Source organism: Pseudochaenichthys georgianus, chromosome 10 (assembly GCF_902827115.2).
Source record: "Pseudochaenichthys georgianus chromosome 10, fPseGeo1.2, whole genome shotgun sequence".
NCBI lineage: Eukaryota > Metazoa > Chordata > Actinopteri > Perciformes > Channichthyidae > Pseudochaenichthys > Pseudochaenichthys georgianus.
In genome coordinates, this window is record NC_047512.1 from 33,999,288 (window position 1) to 34,022,659 (window position 23,372).

General features: G+C 42.3%; 1 protein-coding gene across 1 annotated transcript; it reads right to left on the reverse strand.

The window, feature by feature from the left end:
- Positions 1–11,354: 11,354 nt before the first annotated feature.
- On the reverse strand, positions 11,355–19,074 carry LOC117454242 (beta-1,3-galactosyltransferase 2-like). Its single transcript, XM_034093406.1, has 4 exons — positions 19,005–19,074; positions 14,448–14,568; positions 13,758–14,021; positions 11,355–12,098 (listed from the first exon to the last, which is right to left on the reverse strand). Exons 1-4 carry the CDS (start codon positions 19,028–19,030, stop codon positions 11,490–11,492), a joined length of 1,020 nt encoding a protein of 339 aa, XP_033949297.1. The 5' UTR covers positions 19,031–19,074; the 3' UTR covers positions 11,355–11,489.
- Positions 19,075–23,372: the final 4,298 nt, after the last annotated feature.

The window sequence follows — 23,372 nt, forward strand, 5'->3', positions numbered from 1 at the left end:
TTATAATGTGGTAGTTATACGTAGTTTGTTTTAAATTATTATTGATCACATTATATAGTGCATATTTCTTAATTTAAGCTCCAGTATATATGAATATGTTTGGTATATTTGTTATTGACCGAGTAAGCACTTTTATTTTGAAGGCAGTTTTTCCAGGCCTCTACCGTAATGCATAGGATATTCGCGCACCGCAATATAACGTGCGGGCGGCTGGCTGGCTTGACCGCAGTAGAATAAAAGTGTATACGTAACAATTTCACCAGGAGACTATGCTCCAATTCAAACACTGAGTAAGTGCATTGAACAAATCAATGACTGGATGTGTCAGAAATTTCTCCAATTAAACAAAGATAAAACTGAGGTAATGGTTTTTGGAGCCAAGTCAGAACGTATAAAAGTTAGCGCTGAGCTTCAGTCTGCAATGTTCAAAACAGCAGAGAGCCAGAATTCTAGGTGTAGTCATGGACTCTGACCTGAGTTTCAACAGTCACATTAAAACAGTTACTAAATCAGCCTACTATCACCTAAAGAATATATCTAGGATTAAAAGACTAATGTCACAGCAGGATTTGGAAAAACTTGTCCATGCTTTTATCTTCAGTAGACTCGACTACTGCAATGGTGTCTTCACAGGTCTCACTAAAAAATCTATTAGAAAGCTGCAGCTGATTCAGAATGCCGCTGCTCGAGTCCTCACTAACACTAAGAAAGTGGATCACATCACTCCTGTTCTGAAGTCTTTACACTGGCTTCCTGTGTGTCAAAGAATAGATTTCTAAATACTGCAGCTGGTTTATAAAGCTTTGAATGGTTTAGCCCCAAAATACATTTCTGACCTGCTAAATTATGAACCATCCAGAACTCTCAGGTCTTCAGGGACTGGTCAGCTTTCTGTCCCCAGAGTCAGAACTAAACATGGAGAAGCAGCGTTCAGTTATTATGCTCCAAATATCTGGAACAAACTCCCAGAAACCTGCAGGTCCGCTGCAACTCTGACTACTTTTCCAGGCTGAAGACTTTTCTTTTTGTCGCTGCTTTTAATTGAACTATTCATATCTTAAACTGCACTGTAACTTTTATCCATGTAATGTTTATTTTATTAGCTTTTCTTTTTACTGATTTTAAATTCCATTTTCTTAATGTCTTTCATTTTTGTAAAGCACTTTGAATTGCCTTGTGTTGAAAAGTGCTATATAAACTTGCCTTGCCTTGCCTTGCCTTGCCTTGCCTTGCCTTGCCTTGCCTATACAATTAAGAAATGCTTTCATTCTTCAATATGGAAGAAAAAGTAAAAAAAAAAACTCAACGCAGTTAACACAATAAGATGTCATACATCGGAAATGACTAACATTTATCATCTTTCCTCTTTGTCTCTTATCTATAATTATCCATTATAATGCTTTTGTGCTTTTTTAATCTTTATTCATTTTTTCCCCTCAACACCACTAAATCAATTGCAGAGCAAAGCAGTGTTGTGCTTGATATCGGGGTGCACAGTCTCTCCCTACAAGGGGAGCTGTAGTGGTCCGTTGCCCGCCGCGGGACGGAAAGAGGGACGATAGCTGACCGTCCAGTGCGTTCCCACTTGCAGCTCCAACAGTCGTTTGCGGCCCGGTTGTGGCCACGTTCGATAGCGTTCGAATAGTCTCAGCTGAGGCCGGAATACTACTTAGCAACGCTGCTGCATCAGTTAAGCTTTGTGCAGGCTGCTGAGCAGACATGATGAAAAATATTGTTTTTGCTTTTTTGAAATTCGCGGTTCTTCGTTGTTTTTTTAAAACGACTTCCTGTTCAACTGAGATGCCTTCCGTATAAACTGAAATCCTTCTCACACAACATACTGAAATCTCTCTCACAGAACATACTGAAATCCCTCTCACACAACATACTGAAATCGCATTTCAGGTGTGTGCGTGTGAGTGCGTTTCACATGTGTATTAGAGCATTTCATATGTGTGTGTGAGTGTGTTTCACATGTGTATTAGAGCATTTCATATGTGTGTGTGAGTGCGTTTCACATGTGTGTGTGAACGGTATTTCTGAATAATGTCCCGTACGGCCCCTCATACATTTATGCTCAACAGGTTAAAAAAAGTGTCAGTTAGATTTGTTTACGCAACGTGGAAGGCAAATTCAAAGAAACACCAACACAACGTGTCCTTATAAGGTTGTTGGACCAGCTAGCCGACATAACTTCTTCAATGCTTCTTTCATAGATACAATTAACTAGAAGGACCAGAAGCATTCCTACAAAACCTATTTCCTCATTTCAAAAATGACAAAAGGATTGTGTTTTTGGGTTCAAATGTGAACTTTTTTTACGCAGCTTTGCACTAAGCTGTGGCGTTAGTTAAAGCTGGGATAGGTAAGTTTGAGAAACCGGCTCGAGATACACTTTTTGTTATATTCCATGGAATGCTCTTAACATCCCGATAGCAATGAATATCTTAAGTGCTTTGACAAAAAATCCATAAAAAAATGTCATCTGTGGAAGCCGTAGTACTGTAAAAAGTACAACCAATCATTTGAGCCCGCCCGGCTAAAATAACTGGATGGCCTACCTGCCTGTCAGCTTTCCAAAGTTCCATCTGTGCACACATTTATCTCGTGCCCTCATTCTTTCACACACACATACGGGTATTGGGCCGAGCGCGACACCGTACTTCCGGTATCCGCCGTTTTACGCGAGGTGCAAGCAGCCGTACACCGTCTAGGTGTTGCTAAGCTTCCTGTACTGAATATCATAGTCTATTGCCTTAATCAATATCTAGTCAATTCTAAAATACCACATATATGCAATGGCATGATAATATTATTGTGACAAGTGGGGTATTCACCTGGTGTTTCCAGAAATTAGACGTAGATGCAGCCAAAATCGACGAAGGCCACTGTCGTTTTTCCATACATCTGCAGGCAGTCTGTAAGGGCAATCCCACAACCCACACAGCTCTAGTTTACGCTGGTAATGACCTAGAGCACACCCCTCAAGTCCAGAGATGTAATCCGAAGACATGCAGCGATTTCTTCGGTCGTTAATTCAGAAAAAAAAACTAGTGCGCTCTGCCTGGCTACGTTAGCTAGCTGTTTATATTTGCACCTCCAGGATATTTGCACCTCCAGGAAAATGGCGTATTTATATATATATATATATATGGCGCGTGTTGCATTGTGGGTAGCTCGTGACGTCACTGTGTGTGAAAGAATTGGTCATGTGCGCGTTCGCATAGATATATATAAACACTAGATGGCTCACACGCGCTGCTGGCCAATGGAGACCGACGTTGCCACTTGGCCGCCATCTTGCTACAGGCAGTGCTCTCATTCATAACATTATGGTTTACTATTTAAATAACCATAGCTTGCTCAATATTTAACCGATTTTCAAACGGTTTGGTTTTTTATAAACATCAAAGATGTAGTTATGATACTGCATACTTATAATCATGGACTTTCATATGAAAATAACATTAATCAGATAAAGCAATAGCTATACACACACACACAAGGTATTTATATTAAATATTTGCCGGTGTATATATTTCCATTTATTTTATTATATTGTCAATATTTAAAATAAATTATAAATAAATTATAAAATTAAAATACATTTATATTTTATATATAAAAATCGGTCTCATGTTACCACTCTGTAAACCAAGAGTTGTTAATTGAGCAATGCCTTAGCTTGAAGAACAGGGACACAACTAATGACAATAGCATATGTTGGTATATTATTTAGATATTCACACCTTTATCAGAAGAACCAAACCAACATAAAATGTGCTCACAGACAGGCCAGTTCTGTCTAATTTATCACAATTATTTTTGACATGAGATCTTATCATCCTAGTTTTGTATTTAGTTTCTAGATTTGTAAACAAATCCAGAACCTTTGAAATATGTATATAAAAGACCAAGAATAATATAAACTGTACCATATGTCCTTCTGTAGTCCATTTGTGGTTTGTCTTGACTCACCCCGGCTGATATATCACAAAATCCACTGTTTAAATTGTTCCCTATATTGCCCCTATGCCCCTGTAAGGTGTCCTTGGGTGTTATGAAAGGCGGCCCCCCAACATAAATGTATTATTATTATTAAGAAGAACAACTTGGTGTGGTGTGGAGGGGATGTAGGAAGCAGGAGCAGGTGGGGAGAGATGGGGCTTCAAGGTTCAAGGTTATTTGTTTTAAATGTGTCTTGCACACAATAAAATAAAATACTGTATACCACAAAACCAATAAGACACACAGTGACACATGGCACACTAACAATCAATCATCGTCCAGCCTCAGCTTTGGTATTCTTTCACCACCATGTTATGGGTTTATTAGACTGAGCAAACATAAACATATGTGGTGATCCCACGGGTTCTTGTTTGCAGACAGCGGCGATTGGAGCATCCGTAGGCTGCACAAAAGTCCGGCATATTCAGGTACTTCTGTAAACACAAAGCCAGCAAATTCCTGTATCATAATGCAAGCTGTTTTTAACAAGCCAAACCACTTGGAAGAAATCATGTGTAACTTAAGTTATGTTGAAAAGAAAGAGCAGTTCTGCCTCTCCCACTGGTGTAAAGTTGCTGGGTGAACTTTGTAATACTAGGTCTCACTGACAGCCTCTTGTTATTAGCCAGCTAATAAATACAACCACATACACAAAGAAAAGCTGCAATTTCAACATGTCCAAGCATCCTGTATCATAGCCATGCTAATAATGTTTATAATAAACCAAACCGTTTGTAAATCAGTCAAGATTTCAGCGAGTTAAGAGTATTTTTGTGCAGCGACTGGAAGTACTCCTAGCGTGAACATGTTTGTGAAAACGTGTGCAAAGTCTCCGAAAATCCTAATAATAAGCTCATATTTGAATTCCCCATAAAAAAACACATCATTCAGTAAAAACAAGGCCCCACTGATCATCTGCTCCCTGATCTCTCTGCGAATTGAAAGTACTTATTGCCTGAGATCGCATGCTGTGGTTTTATTAAATGTGCCAAGTGCTAGGACTGTCTTATGGAAGAAAGCTTTTAGATGTGCAGCTCCACTAACATGGAACAGTCTGCAAAAAGAATGGAAAATTACCAAGCTAGTACCACTACATGTTTTTAAAGCTTGGTTGGATGCTACACAATCAGATGCTGTTGGCACCTGTACATGTGGATAGATATGTTGTTCTGTTGTTTATGTTTTGCCTTTGATGTTATTCCATCCCATTTATCTCAACTCAAGTTAGTATTAAATGCAGACAACTCCAAACTCATGATATTCTCAAATGGCAAAAAGTTAACTTCTTTTCTCCCCAACATTTGTACTGTTCAAGGGACTGACATTTACATTGAAAGGGTCACTACATACACATATCTAGGTTTTATTATTGATCAGAATTTATCTTTCAAATCACACACTGAAAATGTTGTTTTAAAAATTAGGTTTCTCCGTTCAGACAAGGAAACATTTGATCTCTGCAACGTTTTTACCAGTATTGGATTCAGTATCTGCTTTACATGAATGTCTCTGACCAGTGCCTAAAGAGTTTGGATACTGTGTACCATTGTGCATTGTTTTATTACATATATATATTGTGAGTTTGGAATAAATATGCACTTTATGAAAATGATTAGTTGGTTACTGTTAGTAAAAAAACAGTAAGGTAATACTGGATGTTTGTTACACTTGGATATGTTTTTATTGGACATTCAATTCAATACCTTTATTTATCCAGTTAAAATCCCATTGATATCAATGATATCTGTTTCAAGGGAGACCTGCAGCAGTAGGTTACACATGAAGACATACAAACATAAACAACAGAACAACATATCTATCCACATGTACAGGTACCAACAGCATCTGATTGTGTAGCATCCAACCAAGCTTTCAAAACATGTAGTGGTACTAGCTTGGTAATTTCCCATTCTTTTTGCAGACTGTTCAAAGTTAGTGGAGCTGCACATTGAAAAGCTTTCTTCCCTAAGACAGTCCTAGCACTTGGAACATTTAATAAAACCACAGCATGCAATCTCAGGCAGTAAGTACTTTCAATTCGCAGAGAGATCAGGGAGCAGATGATCAGTGGGGCCTTGTTTTTACTAAATGATGTGTTTTTTATGGGGAATTCAAATCAGTGGCGTAGCCAGGAATGATTGTGTGGGTGGGCCTGGAGAAATGTAGGTGGGCCAGGGGGAGACATATTAAGCGTGGGGTCTGAGCTGAAACTTCATTAATGATTTTTTAAAGCACCAATAGAACATAAGCATAAACTAGCAGTGAAAACAAAAAACATAGGCACGGCGGCCTCAGAATGTGTGTAAAACTGACATCCACATAGGGATGGGCATCATTAAGGCTTTAACGGTACTACTACTTTTATCGATAGCGCTTATGCTTATGCTCCAGGTTCAGTACCAACCACATCATAAAGTACGCGGACGATACAACAGTGGTGGGACTCATCAGGGACAACAAGGAACAGGCCTACAGGGAGGAGGTGTCTGACAGACTGCTGTAACACCGATAACCTGATCCTGAATGTCGATAAAACAAAAGAGATTATTGTCGACTTCAGGAACAAAAAGCACTGTCACCCACCACTCCACATCAACGGCACAGCAGTGAAGACTACAGCCAGCACCAAGTTCCTGGGGGTGCATATCACAAGCAGTCTGACCTGGTCCACTCACACTACATCACTATTTAAGAAGGCACAGCAGCGCCTACACTTCCTGCACAGCTCCCCCCTCCCATCCTCACCACGTTCTACAGAGGAACCATAGAGAGCGTGCTGACCATCTCCATCTGGTCGAGAGACTGCAACGCCAAAGACTGGAAGTCTCTGCAGAGAGTGGTCAGGACAGCAGAGAGGATCATCTGAGTTTCTCTCCCTCCCATCAGAGACACCGCTCAGAAACGCTGCCTAACAAAAGCCCAGAACGTTTTAAAGACCCCACTCGTCCTCACCATGCTCTGTTCTCCCTGCTGCCCTCCGGCAAGAGGTTCCGCAGCATTAAGAGCAGAACAGCAGATTCTGCAATAGCTTTTTCCCCCAAGCCATCAGACTGCTGAACAGCAAGTAGACCAGTAACATAAAGATTACATTACGCTGTGTAAAGGGCACATATTTGTTATATAGTATGTCTATTTTATTTATATGTATAGTAAGTCTTTATATTTTAAATGCACACTTTATCTTTAATTTTATCAGCACCACATCACTATTATTTATTTATATGTACAATTTTAGCAAGTTTTTATATTGTCCTGTTCCTGTAAGCCAGTACAACGACATGACGTTGTAATAGTACACTCTGTGTCTCGTTGAAATGACAATAAAGTATGTCTGTCTATGTCTTATCGATCCGTTCCTTTAACATTACTTTTATCGGTTATTTTGGAGAAAAAAATAAGGTCAACTAACTAAACAAATTGTGAACAAAACTAACATTGCTTTTTATTTAAATTAAATACATAATATTTCACATCAAAAGAAATAACAATGTTTTAACAAATCGTATTAAATAATCTGATGACAGAACTGTAAACAGAATAGCCGAGACTTTAACAAAATGAATAACTCAGTTTCCTTTAATCATTAACCCATGTTTGTATAATGTAGTTAACTCCGTGTGTTGCTGCTAGCATACATAACACCTGACGTGGAAACGTTACTCGTGGACGGGGCGACAGAGCTGCTAGAAAGACAGTCCAACCCGGTGCATTCCTCCGTCTGCATGTGGAGCGCTTTTGCTAAATGTTTAGACAAATTGCTCGTGTTTCCGCCCTCACATGCTAAACTCTTATTCCACTTTTGGTAACGAGTATTGTCCCCATCGACGCGGCTATAGTTTAACCACACCTCGGAGCGCGTTCCCTCCGCCATCTCCTCCGTGTGTGTGTGTGTGTGTGTGCGTGTGTGTGTGTGTGTGTGTTGCTGCATGTAGCAGCTGCGTGTGTGTAAACTGCCCCGCCCCCTCGCACACAGACGGGGGATAGATCTCTTAAACGGAGTTGGCGACACTTAAACTGCAATGTAATGTTTGTGTAGCGATAATACATACAACATATATCGGGGGCACAGGTTGTTTATCCTTGACAGTCGCACAGTGGGCACACACTGAGTGTTTTCATATTCAGCAAATGTGCACGCTAAACTGCAGACCTCAAGAAGAAATAATACTTTCATTCACTCACGGCAAAAGTTACTTTACTTACTATAAAAACTCGCGGTAAAAAAATGCACTCCCTATTCCATTGTCATGAAGGTGGAATCTAACTATATCCAGAATAAGTTTTATTGGATCCAGGCTAGAAACATGTTTATTTCTGCTGTACAGTTGGGCATGTTAACATGGGGGTCTATGGGAATTGCTCCTTTTTGCATCCATCCCCTGTCGGCCACTAGATGAACTGCAGTTTGTGGCACTTCCTTCTGGGCTTCCCGGTTCTGCGCTATGAAGCGCTGATTGGCTGTGGGTGGGCCAGACGTGCATGTGGGTGGGCCCAGGCCCACCCGGGCCCACCCACAGCTACGCCGCTGATTCAAATATGAGCTTATTTTTAGGATTTTCGGAGACTTTGCACACGTTTTCACAAACATGTTCACGCTAGGAGTACTTCCAGTCGCTTCGTCTTGATCTGTAGATGTGTCGTGTGTCTCCCAACTCCTCTCCAAAGTTCAGATACTATATAAAAAGTACTATATAAAAAGGTAAATAAAACATTAAACAATGACAAAATAACAACCTGAAAGATATGTATTCTATCTACACATTTCGTAATTATCTAATCTAGTGGCCTTATAAAAGTGTTGGCTGAAGTAACACAGAATATATATATTTTTTAATTGTAAATAATTAGAAACATTATTTATGTGCACAAGTACACACACATAACAAGCTGTCCCGAGTTCCTCCGGCTGCAGTTCCGCAGACGGCCGGTGTGTGGCAGCAGAGCGCTGGGAGCAGAGGGAAGTGAGTAGACGGATATGACGGATGACGGCTGCGACGGAAATAAACCCGAACATATCTGGTACCCCGAACACATCTGGTACCTACACCGGCTGTGTATTTTCAAATGTTAGCGCACTCGAGCTGGTTTCTCCAAAATGACCTACTCCACCTTTAAGTACGTAAGTTATATAAAAGGTAAGTTAAAATAAGTAAATTATTACTTTTGGTTTCATTCTGGTAACCAATAACTGCCTCCTTTGTTTGTTATACCAATCCAATTTATGCCCTAATATTTGATCTTGGATGCTGACACTGAGCCAAAGTTAGCCTAGAACCTATTTTAAAACCCATAATAACGGACCCATCTCTACTTTTGGGGAAATTATGGGGAACATAATTTAGACTAAATAGACCACAAAGAACACATTTCTGACAAGTATCCCCCCTAGTGTCAAATATCTGAAATGTGACATATATGTCACATTGCGCTCTAATGGTAAAGTAACTCTTATTTATAACTTAATTAATGAGGATGATTTTTTGTTCTGAATTTGTTTGAACATACTTTGAATTGAAGAATAAAGAATATATTAACTAAATATAATTGAATCTGCTAAATTAACTGAGCAGATCATAATCATATTTCTAATTGTGCATATATGTCACTCCGGGTTTACTGTGAAAGTTTAAGGTTAATGTCCCGATGTAACATCAGTGTCACAGCGATATTTATCTCATTTGTTTCATATCAATTTGATTAAGAAATGTTTCCACAACAGGTTAAATGTAATAAAGGACATGTTATGTAAGCATTTAAATTCTTAAATCAAAAATGACATGCATCACATCAATTTCATGTGATGCATGTCATTTTTGACGAGACCTTCATTAAAAGGCAGGCTTTACTGATGAATACCATTCTTGGGATTTCACATTATGCAATACATTTTAGAACGCACCAAAGTGGTGGACTGCACAATAAAAGGAATGACATTGCCATCTTCAGAGCCACCAGACTCTAGAGAAACTACTAATCTGATGCTAGCAGGTTCTTGTGTTTACAGCCAAGGGGGCCACCTGACATGACAAAAGTGTTTTTGCTGGTGAAAATTCTGGTTTTGCTAACTGTACATTTCATAAATGGCATGGTTTTTGAGATTATGTCAGAGTTGTAGCAACTCCAAATGTTTGCAGCAGACTGTGAACTTTCCGTAGTGACGTGCCGACCTCTTTCTCTTGCATGGGTGGTTTCTGTGGAGAATGCTCGATGATCATCATTTTCCTTCATGCTTCATGTTTCATTCATCAAAGGTGCTTTGGTTAAGATAGGCCATAATTTAAGGTGTAATGGTGTTTATGTTAAGTCATGGATGTCTCTGTTTTGTGTTGCAGAGACATAAGAAGTGGTACTGCTCCAACTAGCTTGTAAATATTACATTCATGGAGGTATGGGACGGGCGATCTTCTGTTAGCAGATTACTAAACTTTCTGTTACTGCCATCGCAAAAATGTTTCAATTTAACTTAGGTCTGTACTGGGGTTTTTGCCCGCCGATTCCAAGCCAGCACAGCAGCTAACTTAAGCTCCGTCCCCCAGAGCCACTTTACATAGTAGAGATAAAATACTGTACCCTACTTCCTTTTAGCAGGTGGCGTGGTATTAAACATTGTGCCTTTTAAAGTAAAATATAGCCGCTTTTGGTGAATAAAACTCCATTGTTTCCCAGCGTGGTAAATACTGTACCTGGTATCTTTCTCTGATTGCTGAGCTTAAAACACATTTAAATTCGATGTGTTGGACATGAAAGCTGCATGAACACAACATCTCCATTCTAAAATTGTGCAAGTATTGACATATTTTCAATCATTTGTGCAATCTTTGCAATCCTCTGAACACATTATGCGTAGCCTCACAATGTTCATATTAAGGCCTTAACTCACTGAAAGTTGCATTTTTAGGTACACCAAAAAGTGTCCAAACACGCACCAAATGTCCTAAGAATTATGCCTTGAACGGCATGATACACCTACTTCCAACTAATTTCAGATTTGTTGCGTCAAATGAGGACCCAACAACCCAAACCTTTGAAGGAGCTAAAAGGAATAAAAGGCCAATGGCAATGAGGACTATATACTATTAGACATAAACTGTTAATACAACTGACACTTCAACTTTAAAAAAACTGACTGAAGGTCACATAAGCTGTCACTACCTACGTAAATTCAACACAGTCTCACTCCCTGCGCGTCAAAGGACGACACTTGGTCAGGTTCCTTTGGCGTCCATTTCTAACGAACAAGCGGCGTCCTTTGACGCGCAGGGAGTGAGACTGTGTTAGTCAATTATGGAGGAAGTGACAACTACTGCATATACAAAATAAAACGTCTTTGTTATGTTATGAGTGAGTGAGTGTATTAAGTGTTTTTTAATCCTAAAAAACTACTCCAACAGAGTGATACAGTCTTGTATCTGCCGTAATGCAACATGGCTGTACCGTGCAACACTGCTATGCAGTTGCAGGGTGTAACAGTCTTTGATTTGCTAAGCACAGTCAGAAGTATTCATAGAACGATATGATCTCCATGCTTCTGAAAGCTGGTTAGGGTTTTGCAGTATTGTTGTAATGACAGAAGTCCAGTAACAGTTGCTTGTCCCATCAGGAATCAATCCCTGTGCCCTGAATACATCACCACGAGGAGGATCAGTCAGTTGGAATCCCATATGCTTCATACACATTCCCACATACACGTCTTCAATGTAAACAGCTCTAACATGTGCAGATGCCTCCAGTATCTTCTTGGGTAAATCCAGTGAGAACACATAGCCCAGTCCCAAGGTATACGGTGGGTATCTGGACCCAGAGAAGGCAGAATAGGGCAAAAACCACTTCGATGTACGGTCTCTTATAACAGTAGCATTCCTCACAACCATTCCTGTCATGTAAAGTTGTTTGGGGGCTTTCAAAAGCAAGTCAACAAGGTTGTGGACATTGAGGAACATGTCCGAGTCTATCTTCATGGCATAGGAGGTGTTGGGGCAATGGGAGCCAAGCCATTCGAACATGACCATGGTTTTAATGGTGAGGTTATTATAGCTGTCCAAAAAGTCACTCTGGAGAATATCATGATGTCTCTGGCTTTCCTCTAACACCTACAGAGGGGGACATAGGAGACACAGTTTAAAATTAGTTAAACTTAGTCAAATTGTTTTACATATCCAGCAGATACAGAGCAACATCAGCCGCTTTCACTTAGTGCCCGGCACTTAGTACCCCCATGGAACAAAGTACAGATCGTGTTCACACCGGAATAAGTTCCCTGAGGGAAGAGTACGCAAATGAAGCCGCTGACGTCACTTCGTCTTCTTCTGCTTTGGGTTTACTGGCAGGCCGCAAACCACTTCACGGTGTATACTGCCACCCGAAGTCCCTGGCCGGAAGTCCCCGGAGTTGGGGACTGGCTTCAGTAGAAGCTGCTGGGACTTTGTCTATGCAATAGCTTCTAAAGCTAATGCCAGCAAAAGGAAAGCCTTGATGAACAGATGGGACTTGAGGGCCCTTTTGAAGGCGTCCAGTGTGGGGATGTTGCGAATCTCCGCAAGGAGAGCGTTCCAGAGGGTGGGGGCTGCCACACTGAAGGCTCTGTCCCCGAAGGTTCTCAGTTTGGTGCGGGGGGTGGTGAGCAGGCCAGAGTCTGAAGACCGCAGGTTCCGGGGTGGGGCATGCGGGGGTAGCAGTTCCAGCAGAGAGCCCCAAACTTTCTTTTCCCTGGCGACATCAACCAGCTCTGACTGAGGGATCCCAAGGCGCTCCCAGGCCAGCGAAGAGATATAATCCCTCCACCTGGTCCTAGGTCTACCCCTTGGTCTCTTCCCAGCTGGACGTGCCTGGAATACCTCCCTAGGGAGGCGCCCAGGTGGCATCCTAACTAGGTGCCCGAACCACCTCAACTGGCTCCTTTCGACGCGAAGGAGGAGCGGTTCAACTCCGAGTCCCTCCCTGATGACCGAACTTCTCACCTTATCCCTAAGGGAGACACCAGCCACCCGGCGGAGAAAACCCATCTCGACCGCTTGTATCCGCAATCTCGTTCTTTCGGTCATGACCCATCCTTCATGGCCATAGGTGAGGGTAGGAACGAAAATGGCCCGGTAGACAGAGAGCTTTGCCTTCTGGCTCAGCTCTCTTTTCGTCACAACGGTGCGGTAAAGCGACTGCAGTACCGCTCCCGCTGCTCCGATTCTCCGGCCCATCTCACGCTCCATTGATCCCTCACTCGAGAACAAGACCCCGAGATACTTGAACTCCTTCACTTGGGGTAAGGACTCATTCCCTACTTGGAGTGCATCGGTTTCCTGCTGAGAACCATGGCCTCAGATTTGGAGGTGCTGATCCTCATCCCAGCCGCTTCACACTCGGTTGCGAACCGATATATATACTGTATATCTATATCTATATATATTTATATATGTTCATTTTAATTCATTTCTTATTTTATAGTTATTTATCATTTTAAATTGTTATCTTTGATTTTATCCTTAATTGTATTAATCTGTGCTCTCCTGTTTTTCAATTGTACCCTGTTGCTGTTAAACTACAGAATTTCCCCACGGGGATTAATAAAGGTCCATCTTATGTTGTCAGACCTCACATTAGACAATTTGTTTCGAGATCAATAATAGAAATGCAGTTTGATTTCATACCAATAAACACCTGTAATGCTCTTTCCCTCTGTTCTTATAAGGTACAGTCTTATGTGGTTGAAAGGGATAGGAAAAGGGAAATCAGGCACTTGTAATGAGTCAGCTCACTTGCTCCTTGGGGGTTGCAGTTCCGTATTCCTCATTGGACAGTCCCATCAGGAAGTAGTGGCTCACGACCTGACCCAGCACTGTGGTTTCTCTCCCCCATGTGTTACGGATTGTGTTACGGGCCTCTCTGTTGTGGGGTGCGACTGGAATCACAAGGACTAAGAATGGGCTTTCCTGCAAACATCTATGGGGTTCGTCCAATATGAATCGATACCTGTGCGGGTAAGGCACAAAGTACGCTGAAGGATCCTCTGGTGGTGAAGTCTGTAAGCAGAGAAGGTTTTTTTTTTTTTTTATGATGCAACTCAATAGAACAGGATTTATCATACTATTTCTTTTTTTTCTTCTGCATTCATATTAAAAGACAACTAAGGCAGTATAAAGATTTGTTAAGACAAGATGCAAAATTAAATTAAAAAAAAATCCCTTTTCTTTGCAAATGCCGGCTCAAAAGATAGTTTTGCGTTCTGTTTGAACACACCATTAAACATAATAATGAAAATCTCTTGCATTGACACAAAATCTCTTGTATTGACACAAAATAGCAGCCCATAATTAACTTTTTAGAAATATATTTTTTTTCCTGGGAACAAATGTGTTGTGTATATGAGTTTTTCTTTGCCTCAATCATTTTGACAGTTGACTAAATATACTCACGCTGTCATCGTCGTAAGATTGGCTTGACCTTACCTTTGTCCAAAACTTTAAAGGCCATGACACTTCGGGGCTCGAAATGTACAAAGTTAACATAAACGTTCCCAACATCAGCATTGTCAACACACACCGCCGTTTAGTCCATGGAGTTTTTTCACTGCAAGAACAAAAGTAAAAATTGATATCTTTAATGACTCTTATATGCAAATCAAAAGCACTTCACCATCCATTAGTGGGTTGGAGTGAGAAAATACTGCCAACATGTTTTCTTCCTTGACCATTAATGCTATGATTTATGTGTAACTGGAGAACTGAAGAAAACAATAACTCTTCATTGTAAAATGTATGTAAACACATATTGATGTGTACAGTAGGTTATTATACTGAACACGTTTTACAACATTTTGTAGACATATTCATACAACATATACAGCAATCATAAGCAGAATAAGAGTCGTCAAAATCCCATTTGCCACAGGCTGAATGTGAGACACCCTATCAGCATTTAGCGTAAGATCGGAACAAGATGAAATCATACTATAATAAAGTCATCATGCTATGAGATTAGTAGAAATGATAAAGAAACAAACCCTTCACAAATTAGTTTTTTTAAAGAGGACATATTATGCTCATTTTCAGGTTCATATTTAATTGTGTGCCCACTGTGACACGTTTCCATGTTTTAATGTTCAAAAAGCTCTTTATCCAAAACATAGACCAAGCTAAGGCCAAACTACACTCCTGGCTAAAAATGTCACATCCTTTTTGCATCATATCCGCAGCGAAATGTTTTACTATTTATTTTTTTAGCATATAAAAAAATTGTGTGGGAGAGAAACTGTAATTTAAGCCATTTCAGAGCATTTACATGCACAAAAACCTATATAACAAAGGAAAGGGAAAACCCTAATAAGCATAATAGGGCATGTTTTCCCTGTCTTAATTTATTAACATCATTAATTCAATGAAGCCTATGAGTAACTTATGAAAAGGCAACATTATCTTTTAACGATGAAACAGCAGGAAGAAACACTTTATAACTCAAATTGTTCCTCTGCGATACATTTTTTTAAATTTAAAAGTATCGCATTTACCTGTCACATGACTTTTGTTAGTGTGTTTTTTAAGGTTAACTGAATTTGTGTTGAGTCAGAGACGAGCTTTACTCTACAGCAACAACACTGTTCTACATTACAACATACAGAAGTAAACTCTTGCATAAATCATTCTCTCATGACATAAAGCTGTCATTAGGGTTAAAAACATGTTGTGGGTGTTCCCATTTAATACTTTAAGCTATGTCTCTGTACAGGTTATAACAAGGACATGTAAGGGCAATTGTGTCATCACTGTATGTTGAGAGGGTTCACACGGGACGAGCTGCAGAAATATCTTAGCTAAAGTCACGCTTTTAGGTAACTTTGAAAATGTTAAACATGCATTTATGAAATGTGTGCCAAAAGCGTTTATGTGGGTAAGCAATATTTGGTCTAGCATATACTGTTGTGACTCGACAGATATGTTAGGTTTAGTTATGTTTTTATTTTGAAAGTAATCTTTCCTGTCATTTCAGATCCCACAGTTCCTGCCTTTGGCCCATTCCCAAACCGCCCCCTACACCCTACCCCTCCGTTTGCGCGTTCACGCGGGGGTCCGCCATATTGAGGGCTGTTCCAAAGCAACGAGTGTGGAGCGGTGTGGAGGGGGTGTGGGCTATCAAGCCCTCAAACAGCGAGTCTGCAGCGGTGCTGACTTGAGACCGGTCTCTTCCTGACCGGAGTCACGCTGTGTGTGTCCGTCAGGAAACACGCTTGTGTGGTGACTACCTATTTAACCACTGGGACATAATTCAAACCTGGAACTACAGTTGCGGTTATTGTTCCCACACGGACATGTTATGGGTTACCTATAAATAGGTGTGCCCTCTTGGCTCTCTCTCTCTTGTCGACCCGGGCTGCGACCCGACAACATGTCCTTTGCAGCTTGTGATTAAAGTTCCCTTTTGTACCTTCGATGCACCGCCTCTGACTCCATATCTCTCGGCACTACACTGGTGACCCTGACAAGTCTCGAGAAGTTTCCGGGACGGACCCGAACACGGCAAAAGGAACTCATGTTTCTTTCTCGAAATGCCGGGGATTTTTGGAATCGTCCGTGGCTGCCACCGGCACGGCTCGGTGCGCGCCCCGCAGAAGAGCTGGGGACGTTGCTCGCCGTTCCCGCATCGGCTTTCCAACCAGCAGGAGGACGATGCACGACCTGCTGGGTCGACCAGCAACCCGATTGCTACCTCGTGGGTTTGTTTCTTCGGGGCGTGCGGCTGCACGTCCAGGCTGCGCTAGCTGACGACGACTAGCGGCTAACCACGAGGGGCTAACGACAGCTAGCAGCTGCCCATGGCTGCCAGCTAGCGGCTAACGGCTAGCTGTTAACGGCTGTCGACATATTTTTGTTGTTGTTTTGTTTTTGTTTTGTTCTCATGTGGACACTCTCGTTTTTTCTCATGTGGACACTCTCGTTTTTTTCACCACCTCGACGGCGGTTCCAGACGCCACTCACGGTGTCATCGACGCTTGGGTGGTGCACTCCTGGACCCCGTCTCGCCTCAACGGTTTTGGACGTCGCCCATGCTGCCATCGGCCCGTGGGTGGCGCGCTCCGGAGCCTGTTTGGCCTCTCCTGCCTTCCGGGGATATCCAGACGCCACTCACGTTCATCGACGCCTGGGTGGCGCACTCCTGGACCCCCTCTCGCCTCGACAGTTCCGGACGTCGCCCATGCTCCATCGGCCCATGGGTGGCGCGCTCCGGGACCCTGTCTGGCCTCTCCTGCTTCCCGGTGATGCCTCAGCACCTGCTGAGGACTTCATGGCCGCCGCCGCGGCACGTCTGCCTGCGGCCGGGTTGTGCTACTTCCTCCCGGGGGGACTGCTCCTCTCTTCCGGGGATACCTCGACGCCTGCCGAGGACTCATGCCCGCCGCCGTTGTGCGTCTGCCTGCGGCCGGGTTGCCCTCTTTCCTGCTGGGTTCTCCGCAACACCTAGTGCGGCCCCCTTACGACGGCCCGCCCTCGGTGTGGGTGCCCTCGCCCTCATTAGGGCCCCTGCCCTCTCCTGCGGCCCCCTTTCGTGGCCCGTTCCATGGCCCGGTCCTCACCTGCGGCCCCACCCTCCTCGGCCCTTGTGGTGCTTCCTCCACGGACGTGGGGATATATATTTTTTTTTTGCCATGTTTGAATTCTGGGGGGGCTTGTGTGGTGACTACCTATTTAACCACTGGGACATAATTCAAACCTGGAACTACAGTTGCGGTTATTGTTCCCACACGGACATGTTATGGGTTACCTATAAATAGGTGTGCCCTCTTGGCTCTCTCTCTTGTCGACCCGGGCTGCGACCCGACAACATGTCCTTTGCAGCTTGTGATTAAAGTTCCCTTTTGTACCTTCGATGCACCGCCTCTGACTCCATATCTCTCGGCACTACACTGTTAACAAATAGTTCCAGCAAACATCCACTGATAAACTGCGATGTTAACAACCTCAGGATAACCTCATATGTTTTTAACTTATGATCATACCTGTGTTAGTCTAGAAAAAGGTAAATGTGTGCATTTTATTATAAAGTTGAATGAATGAAAGATGTTTGGAGTTTTATTTGAGTTATTCATTTAAACTTTTTGTCTAAGAGATGCTGATTTGAAACCGTTGTTACATACAGTTACAGCTTTTCCTGTTTCTGCCGGAGAGAGGGGAGGCCGTCCCAAAGCTTGCTGCTGTGTTTACTCCCTCCATCTGACAGGAGGGAGCCTCGTTGAGCTGCGAGTGTGGCTACAGACGGAGTTCACTCCGTCACGGAGGGGTAGGGTCGAGGGAGTGGTTTGGGATTGGGCCTTAGTGTGTTTCCCGCCCGTGAGATTGCTTGGCCCTGCCCTGATTGTTTTCACCTGTGCCCATCCCCCTCACCTATATATAGCCCTGGTGTTCCTTTGTCAGTTTGTTATGTTTCATGTCGTGAGCAACCAGGCCTTTTGACTCCTGATACCTACCTTGAGATTTAGACCTTTTGTCAAGTGAGTTTTTGTGTTGCTGTACAACTTTGTTTTGGCTTTTTATCTACTTTCTATTTTTTGTGAAAGTACGATTTAGTTTGGTGATTAAAGAACATTCTATTTTTGGACATCTGTCTCCGAATCCTGCTTTTGGGTCCTGCGTCCTGTATCTCGGTTCATAACATATACTTGTTCAGATTCAACTGATTTAAGATTAGGTAAATATCACACAAAAAGCCCTCTTGCTTCAAACCAGAAATGTAGATGCAGTACTACTGTATGGAAACCTGTTATAAATATTGCATTTTTCTGTTATCAAACCAGGAAAATAGATTTGTTTTCCTTGTTGGATACTCCATTACAGCCACAAAGTCATAAATGATAATAAGGATTAGCCTGAGATCAATCATACTGATCTATTCTAATAATAGCCAGACAAGATGTATTATCAAAGTGTTCATAATCAGGACGTAAATAGCATCTTGGACTTAACTGTGTGATCCTCTAAAGTCTATAAATGAACTGAATTCAAATCTGGGCTTACCTTTTGGAAAAAAAGCACTCCAGCATTTTCTAAAGGCAGAGGGATTCCTGTTGTGACAGCTACAGCGGGCTACTAGGTTTTCGAATGAGGATGTTGCTCTTGATGTCTAACTGTCCTTCCTGTATTGAGCGTGGTGTGTGTCATATCAAATATCAAACGCAGTGGGACCTTTAGCGTACATTTTCAACTAACAGGGAGTCCCATTGACTTGCATAGAGCTCCCTGGTTGGTAATAGATGAGTTAGGATCGTGGAGAAATGTGCTCCGCAGACCCATTCTCACAGCGTTTATAAACCTTTTTCTTACTCAATATCAAGCCACACTTATTGTTTTTACTTCGGCTGTGAGCATTTGTGTGTGTGCTCAGGATGAGTTTTGCGTTGTCCCGCTCTATCGCCGACCCGGAAACCACACCAGTAAGCCAGCTCAGTGAGCAGCGAGCCTCGCAACGTCCCGATCAATCAGAGCACACTGGGATCACAGGCAGGGGGGAGGGGGCATAATATAAATCTATTCTAGTATACCTCAACAATGGAATTATGATCAGTAGAAAGGGTTTATGTCCAAGCAACCAGTGGAAGGCTGGTTTTATTTTGAAACTGATAGGAAGTGTGCAGACTGTCTTAGCAAGCAAGTGAACTGCAGTGAGTAAACTTTTAACAGTATGATTGATGACATGATGAAGCTTCTTCTTATCGTGTCCACCAGGCAGTCAGTTACAGGGCTTGGTTAGATGTGGTTCAGCCACAGCTGAACACATTGCTGTCCGTTCTCATTAAACTCTGCCAAGTCCGATCATGATGAAGCTGTTGCCAGGTATTAATCTGCATATTGGACAAAGCCGGTTGGTTTGAATGTTGTTGGTGAAGTTTCGCAACACTTTGTACTCCTCCTATTTCCTATCTGCAGTGCTACCGTATAAAACAGAAATTAAGCATGTTAGCATTGTGCAATTATGGCATCCGACTGGTGTCGGTTACGGCTATGCTGATAAGACACATGTGGTTAGTATACATTTTTCTCAGAATATATCAGATAAATAAAGTAGGACTTCAGTTTTCTGGTAACTTCAGTTGCATGAGGTTTATGATTAATAAGACAGTGACATACTGGATGTATGAAGACATTTTATTGTATACAGTAGGCTACAATGTATGAGGAACTGCTGGCTACTTCTTTATGGCAAATGTGGTTGATGACATTTACATGCACAAAGATTAAGATTAAGGAACTAAAACAGGAACAAATAGAATGAACAGTTGGAGGAAGAGCTGTCTTAGCCCAGTCTCCTAAAAATATAACTACCATTCCACTGAATGTTTTTGTCTTTCCACCCTTTCCGTTTCAACTGATATATTCCTACAACGTTTGGATTGGATTGATATTACATTTTGAACAGATATTCATGATCAGCAGATGATGAACCCTAACGACTGTGATCCCATACAGTGTTTCCCCTAGGATGGAGTCATAGCAGCGGTGCTAAGGCACGTGGGCCCAGCATAATGTGAGCGCCTGGAATTTTTTAGTGCGTGCAAACCGCCAATGTGTTTCTATGAGTCTGCTAGCACAAGAAAGGCTCTTGAGGCCTAGTACCAGGGCCGGTTCTAGCGAATTTGCTGCCCTAGGCGAGATTTTATATATAACGATTAAATGAAAAATCTCTACAAAAGACAAATACACTACAAAAACATTGACATTTGAAATATACATCACAATGGCTTCAAATGTATTCAGTATTGTATGAACATGTTTTAATTGGGGGGTGGACGTCACATCCTCTAGAGCAGGGGTATTCAACTAAAATTCAACGAGGTCCAGTTAGAGAAAATCTCCACATGCAAAACTCCGAAAGAAAGAGAGCTTTTTATTGTTCTCATACTGCCTGTGCTGCAGCACCTCTTTTCACCCTCTGTCGCCCTCGAGCCCGGTCTCCACCATGAACTCTGCATTGCCCCCGAGCCGTCCGCCCGAGACCCCCTCCATGGACTCTGCCTTTCCCCCGGGCCGTCCGCCCCAAGACCCCCACCATGGACTCTCCCTTGCCCCCGGGCCGTCCGCCCGAGACCCCCACCTTGGACTCTGCCTTGCCCCCGGGCTGTCCGCCCGAGTCCACCTTCTCGGCTTCTGCCTTGCCCCCGTGCCGTCCGCCCGAGATCCCTTCCGGGCCCTTCGCTGTGCTCCTGGGCTGTCAGCCCAAAACCCGTCCTCCAGACCCCCTCCACCCACCCTGCTGGACGTTGTTTTTTGTGGACGTTTGTTGGATTTATTTTTGGTGTTTTGGGACGTCTGGGATCCGTCCCTTGAGGGGGACAGATCTTGTCTAGATCTGTCTTTTGTTTTCTGTCTGTGTTGTGTTTTGTCTTGTTTAGATCTGTCCTTGGTTTCCTGTCTGTGTGTGTTCCCTCCTACCTGTTCCCTCCTACCGGTTTACTTGATTGTGTTCACCTGGTGCCCCTGTTTTCTCCTCCCTCCTCACCTGTCTCTTGTTTAGTTGATTAGTCTTGTTTGTATTTAAGTTCTGTTTTTGCTGTCTGTCATTGTTGGTTTCTTGTGTGTCTTTCACTGTGTCACGGGGTAGTGATCTGTTTTTGAAGTTTAGCCTTGAAATAAAATATTTTTCTGTTTAAATCTGCGTTTGAGTCCTGCCTGCTTCACTCTACTCTGACATGAACAGTTTTAAAGTTTCTCTTTCTTTCCCTCTTACATTGCAGTCCCTCACTCACTTTTTTTTAATTCAGTGCGAGAATTGAGCTTGAGCTTGTCCTGCCAGGAGTTTGTAAATCTGGGCTGAAATGGTGTCAGGGCCATTCTCATACACACATGCAGGTGCTCATTGGTTAGCCTGGAATGATATTTAGTTTGTATTTTGATCCTGGTGGACCGATCCTATTGGGCTCTGAGACTGCTTATTTTTTGTGACCTCAGTTCTGACTTGAGAGGGAATGTTTGGTCAAACACTTTGTGTTTTGTCTCATAGTGGCGTTTTGGCACTTTTAATGAGCGCCACGGTCTCTGAACAAATGAGACACACTGGTTCTGTGCTCCCAGTGGGCAGGATGAACATGAATGAGTCCGTCCACTCAGGGTTAAAAGCTCTGTTCTCACCGTCCACTTTCCTTTTCTTGGAGAGCGCCATGTGTAATTATTTGTCTCTCCCTGTATCGCTAATTATTGTCTTCACTTACTTTCCTCTCCGCTTCTCTCTGCCGCGCTCTCGTCTCTTCTTCTGTTTCTCTCCCTGCATCGCTCACTCGTCTCTTTCGCCCCCTGTCGGCAACGGTTAAAATTGAATCGCCCCGTCAAAATTGAAATCCCCTATTAATGTATTGATTATAGGTCCTGGTCCGTATAGGTCGGCGTCTGGGTCCGGAAGATTTTTTTTAACATTTTAAAGTACAATGCTTCAATCTGGTGCACTTTGAGCACACAATTACTAGAGACCTGATCTAGGGGGTACTGTACAACTCTAAACACCCATATGAAAAAGATCGTTTTACATTTTAATAATCAAATAAGTATGTGAACATAACCAATAACCTACCATAGCCAATAACAACTAAATGTAACTTATTTTATTTTTGTTGTTCATTTATATCTTATTTTACCTTAACATTTATTTATTCATGCATATTTTTGTATCTCTCCAACTTTAAACGATATTTTTAATGTACTGTCCTATAGTATACATTGGAATGATTTCAAACCTGTTTTTATTTATCCTAATAATTATAAAGGAGTGCCTTGGAAATATGTGTTTACATAATTTGTAAACACATATTTGTTTGAGACCCACTGAGATAACTTAGACTAAAATTAACTATCTAAACACTCAGAGAGTCCCTAACCTCACCTGAGCTGTTTATCTCTCTCAGTCTGACTTTGATTTATGATCGGTATGGAAGTGGCCATGTCGGCAGCAGGCCACATCATGTAGACAGACAGTCACCCTGTGTGAGGCAAACCCACATTTGCGCAGCGTTGCGTTCACAATACATAATTCAAAAAAAATCGCCAGACCAGTTTTGAACCATTAGAAGCAATAGAATCGAGGGGAAGTTAATAAATCCATCTAAACATTACCCATTGGTGAATGAGTGATGCACAGCCAGCAAGCCCAAAAGCGGTAGCTGGGTTACAGCTCTCAAACTCAGTTTTTGACATAAATGTTATGATGGATTATCAGTAATCAAGTGACACAGAGAACTATCTTTCTTCTCAATAAAAACAGAGGGCAAATGACTGACCTCCATATCTCATGACAGCCATGTCTCAAAGTGAATTAGGTTGTTAACTATGGCATATCATCAGGTAATTTTCCAGTTCTAAAGTACAGCACAAAAATATTGGCATCGGCTGTACTGCTAA

Bases quoted from the DNA above. Each gene is read 5' to 3' on its own strand.
- LOC117454242 (XM_034093406.1), bottom strand. From the start codon at position 19,030: ATGCTGGAGTGCTTTTTTTCCAAAAG. The intron at 14,569-19,004 runs GTAAGCCCAGAT...TTGTTCTTGCAG, and splicing joins GAGTGCTTTTTTTCCAAAAG to TGAAAAAACTCCATGGACTA. The intron at 14,022-14,447 runs GTAAGGTCAAGC...CTCTGCTTACAG, and splicing joins CTTTAAAGTTTTGGACAAAG to ACTTCACCACCAGAGGATCC.